The following is a 9734-nucleotide window of genomic DNA, read 5'->3' on the forward strand; positions in this document are numbered from 1 at the left end:
GCCTCGTGTGTGTTGCAGCCCAACACCCCTCCAATTTGGCCCAAAACCCACCAAACTCTGCTCCATGTCCTAGAGCGTTCGATCACGATCGCGGGGCCGAAAACCGCACCTCTTTTGGACTCTCCTAGCTCCCCCCATGCCTATATATACACCCCCTCCAAAAATTCGCGGATCCCCTCTCAAAACCCTAAAAAAATCAGACCTCGTCGTCGCCGGACACGTCCGGACGGACCGGACGCGTCCGCCCCACCGCCTCGGCCACTCGCGTCGCGACACGTGGTAGCCGCCTCACTCCACCGCCGCCGGCCCGCCTGGCCCAGGCGAGGCCCCCGCGGGCCCGAGCTCCGCGCCGCCCGACCCAGCCGCCTTCTCCGACGCCGGCCGCCGCCCCGCCGCCGCTCGCCGCCTCCTCCGCCTCGCCCGACGACACCGGCCGCCGCCTCGCCGCGACCACCGCCGCCTCCACGCCGCCCGACGCGCTCCGGTGCCGCGAGCCGCCGCGCGCCACCGGCCGGCTCCACCGCCCTCTCCGGCCTCCTCCTCTCCTACCCCGGCGACCCCCTCCATCTCCGGCCACCACCGCCATCGCCGGCCGACGAACCTCGAATGGCGCGCTTGGTGAATAGTAATTTTAGATCTGAGATCTGGAATTTTGAGGGTTGACTTTCTCCTCCGAACCCTAATTTTTGTGCTAACTTTGACCTGCCTTTTCTCCGCATCCGTAGCTCCTATTTGGACATATAGTATATGAAAATGTTCATCTCGACGAGTACATCATTTCATTCCATTGCATCATTTTCATTTGAGTTCATCTTGATGCCCGAAATTCTGTTAGAAGGAGGCTTCGTGAGTTAATTGTCAGATCTGCTAGTTCATCTTAGACTTTTGTCATTTTTGCCATGATTATTGTGTGCATGATATGCCCATGAGTCCTTCATATGTTTTGTTAAGGATTTTGTCTTCTTTCCAGAGGTGCAACCCATGCATTTTTGTTATGTGTGTGGTGACTTGTGCAAGCTTGCAAAGTGAGGCACCCAGTAAATCTGTTTTCAGGGACTTTGTAGTTTTCACTAGGTCTGGGATTATTTAGTTCATGATGCCATATGTTCCTGTTGTTTCCTAGTGATCCGTGCCTCTTTTGAGGATGATCAGTAAGGGAGTTTTGTTAATCTTGTTATGCTCTATCCATGCATGTCTTTGTTTGCAATTATGGAGCACCCTAGCTTGAGTCAATCGAGCTCTACTTTTGCTTCGTTGTGAATCTGGGCAGATCGTCAACTAGTTTGCGATTTTGCCGATGTTATTGTAGTTGACCCATGCATGCTATTCCATTGTTCTTGCGATGTTTAGCTTTTATTTTGTGCCTTCTTTATGGATGTATGCTTGCCTTTCCATTACTTGCACCGTGGTGAGTGCATCGAGCTCATAAACATGCCTTCGTGAGTTCTGTTTCAGGATGTCCCAGTTTTCACCAAGTCTGAAAACTGATTATGTTTTTGCTATGTTCGTGTGGTTGTTAGTATATTTTGTGATCCCTTTTCGCTCAAGGTCACTAAGGTACTTTTGTTAAGCTTGTTAAGTAGCTCCATGCCGTGTCGTTCTTTGTCATGTTCAGGTCCTGTAGCATATTGTTTTGCTGCTCCGAAGAGGGCTTCATGATCTGAAATTTCAGACAAGTGTTAATTTCACTAAGTCTGAAATTTGTTTTGCATTTGCGTTTTTGCCATGCTTGTTTGAACCTCATAATGGATGAATTGGCCGTAGCTCAGTGCTAGTATTTTGTTAAGAATCTTGTGTGCATCCCTGCCATATATTTTGATGTCATGTTTGGGTGCTGTAGCATGTTCATCTCGTTGCATTTAGATGCCTACTTGCTGTAAATCGCAGACCGGTGTCATTCTTAAATCGCTTGCCATTTCCAAACCGTAACTCCGATTCCGGCGTTCTTTATATCGTTTTCAAGCGATTTCATCTCATCTTTCCAGTGGCACCATTGGAATTCCAAGTTGAGGCCATCTTCATGCATTTCCTGTCATATCTTGCATTTTGCAACCCGCATCGCATCCCGCATAGCATATCATCTTTGCATCGTGTTGTTTGAGTTTGCACGTGGTTGATTGTATCCTTGTTGCTTGTTTGTCTTGTTTGGGTAGAGCCGGGAGACAAGTTCGCTACCGAGGAGCCCGTTGAGTTTGCTTTTGAGGATCCAGTCAACTCTGACAACTGTGCAGGCAAGATGATCATACCCTCGAAATCACTACTATCTTTGCTATGCTAGATTGCTCGTTCTTTGCTATGCCATTGCTACGATGCCTACCTTTTGCTTGCCAGCCTCCCAAATTGCCATGTCAAACCTCTAACCCACCATTGTCATAGCAAACCATTGATTGGCTATGTTACCGCTTTGCTCATCCCCTCTTATAGCGTTGCTAGTTGCAGGTGAAGATTGGAGGCCGTTCCTTATTGGAACATTTATTTACTTGTTGGGATATCATTATATTGCCATGTTATCTTACTGCATCTATATACTTGGTAAAGGGTGGAAGGCTCGGCCTCCCTCCTAGTGTTTTGTACCACTCTTGCCGCCCTAGTTTCCGTCATATCGGTGTTATGTTCCCGGATTTTGCGTTCCTTACGCGGTTGGGTTATAATGGTAACCCCTTGATAGTTCGCCTTGATTAAAGCTTTTCCAGCAATGCCCAACCTTGGTTTTACCATTTTCCACCTACCATTTCCTTTCCCTTGGGTTCTGCAGACTCAAGGGTCATCTTATTTTAACCCCCCCGGGCTAGTGCTCCTCTGAGTGTTGGTCCACCTGTCAGCTACCGGTGGCCACCAGGGGCAACTCTGGGCTGGCCTACCCGTACCTAAGACAATTTGAGTGTGCCCTGATAAAGAGATATGTGCAGCTCCTATCGGGATTTGTCGGCACATTCGGGCAGTGTTGCTGGTCTTGTTTTAACCTGTCGAAGTGTCTTGATTTACCGAGATACCGAGTCTGATCGGAACGTCTTGGGAGGAGGTCTATTCCTTCGTTGACCGTGAGAGCTTGTCATGGGCTAAGTTGGGACTCCCCTGCAGGGATTGAACTTTCGAAAGCCGTGCCCGTGGTTATGGGCAGATGGGAATTTGTTAATGTCCGGTTGTAGATAACTTGAACCTTAATTAATTAAAATGAATCAACTGAGTGTGTTACCGTGATGGCCTCTTCCCGGCGGAGTCCGGGAAGTGGACACAGTGTTGGATTAATGTTTGCGCAGGTTGTTCTCTAGCTTCTCGCTCGTGCCTTGCCTCCTCTTCTCGCTCTCTTTTGCGAATAAGTTAGCCACCATACTTGCTAGTTGCTTGCTGCAGCTCCACTCATATTTTACATGAGGAAGGTGGGGTCTTGCGCATCCGGTTGCACACCAAGGCGGTCATCCGCAAGCGGTTCGTGGGAGCTTACGATGGTGGCTGGGTTGCGGCGTTTGGTCACAATCTGAAGCTTGTGATCATGAACCTCTTCTCCGGCATCGTGGTGCCGCTCCCTTCAACAAATTCAATGTTCAAGGACATGATGGCTGCATATTATGACTGGAGAGACATAATCCGCAAGGTTGTCTTCTCGGAATCACCCACCACAACTAGTTGCATCCTCGCTGCCATCACCCTGCAATATGGTCTCGCCCTTTGTAGGGTTGGTTGCCCAAATGGCGGGTGGACGGTACAACAATTAGATGGGGTGAGGCTTTCAGACATTTTATTCCACCATGGACATCTCTATGGCATCACCCAACTGGGTGACCTTGTCAACTTTGAAATAGGGGTGAACAAAGATGGCGGGCCAATGGTCATCGGCGAACCCGACGAGCTGCTGATCCGAATGCCTAGAGGCTCTGACGGATTCCCGGACTGCATTGTTGAGCTACACGACAAGCTGGTGGCGGTGATGAGGACCTTTCCGTCGCGCAACTGCGAGCCTTTATTCAAGTTGTTTGAGCTTGCTGAAGAATCAAACATAGACTATACTCAGAAGTGGCAGGAGGTAACGAGTTTGGGTGATTGTGCCTTGTTTTTTGGGAAAATGTGGTCCAAGGCAGTGTATGTGCCCGCGTTTGGTCGTGGTGGGGTGCAGAGAAATTTCATCTATGCAGATGATGTGACATACTTGACGAGTCTGGACGGCCATGGCACCCGTGTGTATTCCATGGAAGACGAAAACGGTGACAATGTCGCGCAGAAGATCAAATCAGCGGGGTCTTATGTAGTTGGTTACCCTCCATGTGGCATGTGGGTTCTCCCTCCTAATTTCTAGACTATTAAGAATAATCCACTGTGGCACTTCTAGTTTAGTTCGAGTCTATAAAGTATGAATGTCAACCTTTATCATATATTGGACCATCCAGATTCTAAAATCTGCAATGTACTACTGGAATTTGTCCAGCTCTTTTTTGTTTTTTGCAATGGGCAAAGAAATATATGTGACAATCTGATCCTACTTGGGGATGACGCAGAGGTACGGCGTCCTTCCCTTTCATGAAGGTTTCTTGGACTGGGAGATCGTTTGTCATGTTGGGATGTGTTGGTGGCTGTCGTGGCGGAGTTTTCTTGAGTTTCGATGATGTAGTTATGCCGACCTTTCTCAGTGTTGAATTGGTTCATGTTCCTTTGGTGTGATGCTCGTCTTCTGCGTTGTCATGTCATAACAATGGCGGGTCTCTTCTAGAGTTCAATGTGCTTTGTCCAATGATGGTGTCCCTCTCCTGTTACTCCTGGTTGACACGTGTTCATTCAGGTTCTTGGGGAACCCCTTTGCCTGCCGACGGTGTGACACCCTTTCAATCCAGAACTAGAAGGATGTGGCCTCACTAGTGTAGAAAATGCTAGCCACGTCTTTAATTGGTGATGCCTCATTTTTCATCCATGCGTGTTGACATATTTGGTACACCACCACTATGTCATTACTGGTGGCGTGTCGCCCAAAATCCACGCCACTACTATTTATACTTGTATCGTGCACTAACTCGTGTACTCTATCCCGTATATACACTACTAGGAGAAAGGCTACTAGCAGCGCGGGTAAAATAACTACTAGCAGCGCGGGTACCCGCGCTCCTAGTATCGCGCTACAGCTAATAGTTAGTAGTAGCGTGGGTTAAACCCGCAGTACTGCTATTACGTACACGCGCTACTACTAATGAAATAGTAGTAGCGTGGGTAAACAACCAACGCTACTAGTATCCTATATACTAGTAGCGCTCAGTTTCCTTCCCACGCTACTACTAACTTATTAGGAATTAAAAAAATAAACCAGTACACATCATTACAAATACAAGATTTATAATAAACCAGCATTAGAGCACAACCAGTAAGAGCATACATAATTGACATGGACTCCTATTTCATGGTTAACTAGACACCAAAGCCAATAAATGAGCCAAAACCCCATCATTATGCATTGCTACTCACGATTGACCACTTCAAAGAACATGCAAGTATATATGTCATTAACAATTGCAAACATAAGTTTCTTTCTACTACAGTTGTTGTATCTACTATCACACAGTTCCTCATTCTACCTGTTCTCACTCCAATAATAAGAAAAATGAAAAGGAAAAATAGAGATAATCTGCCGCAATTGCACTTCGGTGTCATGGATCAACATCTCATTATCCTGCAGCAATGGAAATTTGCCCCAAAATTACCTTTTGCAACTCTTCAAATCTCTTCGTTGAAGCAGACAGTGAGGTCTTAACCTACAAACAAAGATTGTCCCATAAGCATTGCAGACTTCAATCATGGGAGAATATAAGAGTGTACAAGGCATATACAGAAAATGGAACCAACCTTTAAAAGTTCACCTTGTAGCTCCCTATTTTTGGCCAATTCAGTGTCATATTGTGCGCATCTGCGATAACCTCGAGGTAAGATCTCTGCACAAACCTTCCCACTCTGTTGCTATCTTCTACCTATGAATGAAAGTAGACCTTACTTGTTAGAGAAGAAAATGTGAAAGTTGATTACAACATGTATGCTAAGTCGCTAACACATAGAGACAACTAGACCAAATGTGAAAGTTTCCATGTTGCCAAGGAAGTATATGAGCACCCCTCGAAACATCAATTAGCATACATATACATCTCAAATCATATGTAGTATGTGTCTAGTCATCCTACGATTGCCTGAGCTCAGAACTGCATTTCTTATAAAAGCTTTAGACATGTTCAGGAAACACATGTAGGAGATGACAAGTGTACATATCACCCATTTTTATAGGTTCAAAGACAGATAACAAAAATTAACTAGAAAGAGTTAGATGACAGCGAAGCTTAAAGCTGCAGTAAGAAACATGTATTAGACCCCACAAGGCTGCAACCCCTGTCACTGCACTGTCCACACCACACAAAAGCTAAACTCTGTAGGTTAAACTCAGATCAGGGAGAATGAAGTAATGAATTGGCAGAGATCCATCTCTTAGCATTACCTGATCATCAAGCATCTTTGAGAAATCCTTGAGAACACGGCGACGGTCTTTCTCTCCCAGTTGGAGCTACTGCCCATATTGTTTTAGTTTCTTCTTCATCAGCTTGTAGTTTATATAGTAACTGTAAACATTGAATTAGCAATGCAACGTTAAAAAATTGGTAGCCAAGGCCAGGTGTGCAATTTTTTACACCAATTAGATGGGCACTCAATTGCAATGTTCAATTATTGCAATGTTTCTTTATCTTCTTGTTCAGTAAACATGGTAAGAAATCGAGATAAGTTTCATCAGAAGCAGTTGACAGAATATTTGGAGAACTCAATGATACAGGTTAGTACAAGGTGGGAAAAAAAACCTGAATCGTACCCTCTCCACTCTAGAACTTGGCCGGCCGTCAACTTTTTCCAAAACCTAACCATCTTGACTTGAATATGTTAATCTGCCAAGAAATATAAAGACATGTCAGTAGCACAACCAGAGAAACCAGATTTTAGTGTAATTGCTGAGATGCAAGTGCAACAAAATGGAAGAAGCTGTTAAGGCACCACTCTGCTTAGTATATCCCAGGTGCTTTCTACAATCATATGGCGCAGACACATCAACAAGGATGTGGCCTTGGAAAGTTCAAAGAAGTTGTGGACATCTTAAGTGGAACAAACGACAAACTCATAAGGCGACTAAGGAATGGACGCGCAAATAAGAAATCCCCAACATGTACGCCCCTGCAAAATTATATAGCCTCTCAGTTCTTGCTATGGATTCTTCAGACCTTTTCCACAGGCCTAACATATATAATCCATATATAACCAATCACAGAAGGATGACCAACATGTCGCAGTCCCAGAAACTTCTATAAAATACAAGTAGGCGCAAACGTCTATTTTCACTTACTAATTGACGTTTCTATCAGAAAATCGTGGAAGTGATCAACAACTGTTTATCTTTCTACATCAATTTGGACAGTTAACAGTAAGCAAAGATAGCATTATAATCCCAGCCAACTACGTATATAACTAGAAAAAATGATGAAAACAAGAAGACTGTCCAACCAATTGACTACAATTATTGAGGAGCTGCATGGAGAGTCCTAGATTAAAATCGGCTTTGCAATCTAGGCTTGATCGAAACTGAAACTGAAATCGGCCTTGCAATCTAGGCTCCTCCACCTTTCACAGCGGTGGAGCAAACTGAAACTGAAATCGGCCTTGCAATCTACTACAAACCCTCTACAGAATTCGTATTGAAACTTTTTTTTAAAACAGCCTCTACAATGCCGTAAACTGGCATACGAAAACAATGCGCTCAGGATACTAACTTTCGGGACAGCAAACTAAAACGATGGCTGCTCTCAATCCATACATCCAAACGACGCAAATAAATACTCTACGGAAAGCTTGGAACTTGCTTTACAGATTTCATATAGAGGCAACTCGAAATTCTGAGAATAACTAACTCGTTTTTCACCTAGAAGCTGGCTCTCCAGATTTGACAGTGCAGTTTTTAACTGAACCAGATTCAGTTTACAACCAGAGATACCCAACGCTCCAGTTTTTTACTAGAAGGCAATCAACACCTCGCAACATCATGGATGGTCTAACTCCCTAACTGATTTGGCTAAGCAAAGGAACTAACATAGAGAAGGTCCGATCAGGCACCAAAACCAAATAAGTATAAGCACTGTAATCACCAACGAATTTGCAAATTGGTTCAGGAATCCATCTCCAATTATCAAATCTAATTCTAATCTATGAGCTGCTACCACAGATCCCAAGTTCTTAGTTCTTACCTAGCCAGCACCATAGAGAAGAGGGCTGATACATACCGCTGGTGCTCGCCTCAGATGAGAAGAAGCAGGAAAAGGGACTGACATTTCAGAACGAAACAATCAAACAAAAGCAAAATGCCCCGCTCCCCCGCTAGCGGCGACTAGGGTTCCTCCTCCCGCTCCCCCCGCCGCCGCCGGCGGCCGCGCGTCGCGCCTCTCCTCCCCCTCCTCCCCCTCCCCCCCCTCCTCCTCCCGCTCCCTGTCCGCTCGCCCCCCCCTTCCCCCCGCGGGCGTCGGACGGACCCCGGATCCGCTTCTTCTCCGGCCCCACCTCCCCGTCCTTCTTCCCCCCCACCCCGCCGCCAGCGAGGTCCGCCGGGCCCTGCCCGCGTCGCGCCGGCGCCGGCGGGCCATTCTTTCCCCGTGCGCACTTGGGGAGGCGCGGGGGCCTCCTCAAGGCGGCGGTGCTTCTCGGCCTGCAGCAGTGCGGCTCGATGGCGGGCCTCGGGGTCCTCGGTGCGGCGGCGCGGCCGTTGGTCGCGGGACGGATTGGCGGTGCTGGTGGCCGGAGGCGCCTGGGCGGCCCAGATCTGGGCCCTTTCGGGCTCCATCTGGGCTTGGGCGGGCCGGCGGCTTGGTGCGCGGCGACACTGTTCCCTGGTTGGTGGCAAGGAGGAGGTGGCTGTGGGCGGTGGTGGCTTCGTCGGCCGGCGAGCTGCAGCGTGACGTCAGGGGCTGTCAGGATCCTTTTGGGTCCGACCGGGCCTCGGCGCCTGGCAGGCCCCTTGTCCGTGCATCCGGTCGGCTCCGCGGCGGCGGTGGTTGTCCCCTCACGTTGGCGGTGTTGCGGATGGCCCCATGGCCTCTAGCTCTTCTCCCGTCCTCCAGGTCTCGTGTCGGTGATCTCAGGGAGACGACGAAGTTGATTCGGTGACCGTGGTGGCACATGTTGGTGGGCGGTGTGATGGGCGGTGCACTATGATTCGTCTGGGGTGGTGGTGGGAGTTTGGGTTGGGAGAAATCTCCAGTGGCTCATTTGGCCCCAACGCGGTGACGCCTGTGGGTGCCGCCGTACCTTCCTGAAGGGCGTCGGGTACACCCTCCCCCATTGCCCTCCGCGTACCGGGGGAAACCCTAGGACTAGTCTGGGTAACAGCGGCGTCGTCGTGGTCTCCTTCTTGAAGGTGTTGCTTGGTATGCGGCGCTTCAGGGTGCTGGGAGCGTGGTGGTACTTCTCTGGAGGGTGCAGCGGTCGCCGGTCGTCTTCGTTCGTTGATCTGCCGTTATTGGAATTAGTTTCTCTTTCTTTTTTCTCTGTTTTTCTTTGGGCTTGTTTGTGCTGCGGCCCCAGCCCCTATCGATGGATGTATCGGTGGTTGCTTTGTAATACAAAGCGGGGGAAACCCTTTTTTGTAGAAGCAGGAAAAGGTGCGGCGCGGCCAGCGCCATGGATTCTCACAATGAAGTGCAAAAATATATTCAGCGAGCTACAAAAGAATTGAAAGG

General features: G+C 48.0%; 1 protein-coding gene across 1 annotated transcript; it reads left to right on the forward strand.

Annotated features, from left to right (window-relative positions):
• The first annotated feature begins 3493 nt into the window (after positions 1-3493).
• On the forward strand, positions 3494-4294 carry LOC147967066 (uncharacterized). The gene has a single exon (XM_087531028.1). The coding sequence runs from the start codon at positions 3494-3496 to the stop codon at positions 4292-4294; it is 801 nt and encodes a 266-aa protein (XP_087387154.1).
• The last annotated feature ends 5440 nt before the right edge of the window (positions 4295-9734 follow it).

This window comes from Triticum urartu, chromosome 6A (assembly GCF_056163025.1).
Source record: "Triticum urartu cultivar PI428250 chromosome 6A, HENAU_Tu73, whole genome shotgun sequence".
In the NCBI taxonomy this organism is placed as follows: Eukaryota; Viridiplantae; Streptophyta; class Magnoliopsida; order Poales; family Poaceae; genus Triticum; species Triticum urartu.